The sequence below is a fragment of the Polistes fuscatus genome, unplaced genomic scaffold (assembly GCF_010416935.1).
Source record: "Polistes fuscatus isolate 324 unplaced genomic scaffold, CU_Pfus_HIC Scaffold9, whole genome shotgun sequence".
Lineage (NCBI taxonomy): Eukaryota > Metazoa > Arthropoda > Insecta > Hymenoptera > Vespidae > Polistes > Polistes fuscatus.
In genome coordinates, this window is record NW_025113173.1 from 532,516 (window position 1) to 535,283 (window position 2,768).

The following is a 2,768-nucleotide window of genomic DNA, read 5'->3' on the forward strand; positions in this document are numbered from 1 at the left end:
TATTAGACGCAAATGGAAAACCAATAACCGTTCGGGCATTATTGGATTCGGGGTCCCAAGTAAACATAATAACGCGTAACTTAGCGCAGCGTCTAAGGTTGCAATCAAAGGAATTCCGAGCGCCGATCGCCGGAATTGGTCAAATGACGACACAACCGCTACATCAAATGGAGGTTGTGCTCAAGTCCAACTACAATAACTACCGGAGAAAAATAGATTGTGTAATATTAAATTCAATTACAAAAAAATTACCAGCCGTATCTATGACGGAATAAACTTGCGATTCCCGGTAATATAAGGTTAGCGGACCCCGCATTCTACGAAAGTGCGAATATCGACGTGTTATTGGGAATAGAGGTCTATCTAGAGATCTTATGTACGGGCCAAATAAAGGCAACGCGTTCGCATCCAACGTTGCAAAAAACGCAGTTGGGATGGGTGGTAGGCGGCTGTTTGCGTGATGTAAAGGGCAGCCCCAAGGAGGTAGCATGTAACATCGCTACGCAAGTACAGGATGTTGACCAGTTGGTGTCGCGGTTTTGGGAACTGGATAACGTCGCGGATGTTCATCCGTTAACAGAGCAAGAACGGTACTGCGAAGAGCATTTCAAGAGAACGTACAGACGTGACGCGGACGGTCGATTCGTGGTGCGCCTCCCCATCATAGAAGAAAAGATAGTAAGTCTCCAGGATAATAGGACCGCGGCATTGAATCGGTTTTTCTCCCTAGAGCGCAAGTTAGCTAAAAATCCAACATTGCGAGATGCGTACTCAAGCTTTATAAAAGAATACAGGGATTTAGAGCACATGCGGACGTTACCAGAAGATAAAGCAACTCCGCTAATACTTACTACATACCACATCATGCAATTTTAAACGAGAAAAGTGCAACGACAAAGTTGCGTGTGGTATTTGACGCGTCGGCCAAGTCGAAGTCAGGCATATCGTTAAACGACGCATTGGCCATAGGACCAAATATACAGGATGATTTATTTTCGATAATAGCGAGGTTTAGAGCATACGCGTACGTGATAACAGCGGACATTCAGAAAATGTATAGACAGATCCGTGTCGACGAATCGCAGGTTAGCCTACAGAAGATATTCTGGCGTGATGATGTGCGAAACCCAGTGAGCACGTGTGAGCTCCTAACTCTAACGTACGGTACGGCGTCGGCGTCATTTTTGGCTACGCGGTGTCTAAAAGAGATAGCGGATTTAGAGGAGGGAAATCATCCGATAGGCGCGCAGGTCATACGACGCGATTTTTATGTGGACGACTTGCTGACCGGAGCAGATTCGATTGCGGAGGTTAGAGAAATACGCGATCAGGTAAACCAGGTATTAGCCAAAGCAGGGTTTAAATTGCATAAATGGGCGGCTAATTCGGGGAAAATATTACCGCACATTCCCGAAAAGGTCGATTCAAAGCAAATACTGAATCTAAATAAGGAAGGCGATATAAGGGCGTTGGGCGTCTTGTGGGATCCCAGCGATGATTCATTTCAGTATTCCGTTCCGATAGCGGCGCCAGTGCACCGAATCACGAAAAGGGTCATATTGGCATCGGTTGCTAAGGTATTCGATCCGTTGGGATTAATTGGGCCAGTCACTGTAACGGGGAAGGTTATCATACAAAGACTATGGCAAAGGGGCATACATTGGGATGAATCCATACCAATGGATTTAGAGACAGCATGGTTGCATTACGCGAAACAACTCCCAGTGCTAAATGACATAAGGGTCGAACGGAAAACTATTTGTAAAAACGCGAAGGAAATAGAGATGCACGGATTCGCGGACGCATCCGAAACGGCGTATGGGGCCTGCATCTATATAGTTTCGAAGGACGGGCGCGGAAACGGGAGCAGCAACTTATTGTGTGCGCGCTCGAGAGTAGCACCGTTAAAGGCGGTATCGCTACCGCGATTGGAGTTGTGCGCTACCGTATTGCTCGCGAGGATGATAAGCAAGCTGACGACGAACATGCGCGTAGAATTCAGGAAAATATGTTGCTGGTCAGACTCCACCATTGCATTGGCATGGATAAGATCACCATCGCGAAATTGGACCACGTTTGTGGCCAATCGCGTGGCGGAAATTCAGGAGCGAATACCAAACTCGAAGTGGGGACATGTGTCTTCCGCCGAAAATCCAGCGGATTTCATATCGAGGGGGGTAACCCCAACAGAACTGTTAAGTCTGGATCTATGGTGGCACGGGCCAGGAATGGTCTTCGGGAACGCAACGGATACAGCGCCAGAAGTCCCACTCGAAGAATTACCAGAACGTCGAAATACGAGTGTCAGGTGCACGGTCGCGATGATAGCCGCGACCAGAGGTCGCGAGAGTTTTGTGATCGTATATTCAATAAATATTCGCAATTCACCCGACTAGTGCGGGTCATAGCATACTGCGGCAGGTTTTGCAGAAACGCGCGGCGTGCACAAACCAAGGACATCGGTCCGTTAACGGTGGCTGAATCGCGCAAGCCAGGGAGCGTTTAATAAAGCTGTGTCAAGCGCAAGAGTTCGGCGAGGAAATAAGGGCAATAACAAAAAACCCAAGGATTATTGTACATGGTAGACTGGCGTGTCTTAAGCCGTTTCTGGATACCAACGGGATCATGCGTGTCGGGGGGAGGCTGCAAAACGCGGACATAGCGTACGGCAATAAGTACCCAATTGTGCTACCAAGATCGCACAAACTTACCGCGTTAATAATTCAGCACGAACATATAAAAAATTTCCATGCGGGCCCGCAACTAAC

The 2,768-nt window shown here is 47.7% G+C and overlaps 1 protein-coding gene across 1 annotated transcript; it reads left to right on the top strand.

Moving 5' to 3' along the window:
* The first annotated feature begins 1,052 nt into the window (after positions 1 to 1,052).
* Positions 1,053 to 2,396, top strand: LOC122525692. The gene has a single exon (XM_043648613.1). It carries the CDS (start codon positions 1,053 to 1,055, stop codon positions 2,394 to 2,396), a length of 1,344 nt encoding a protein of 447 aa, XP_043504548.1.
* Positions 2,397 to 2,768: the final 372 nt, after the last annotated feature.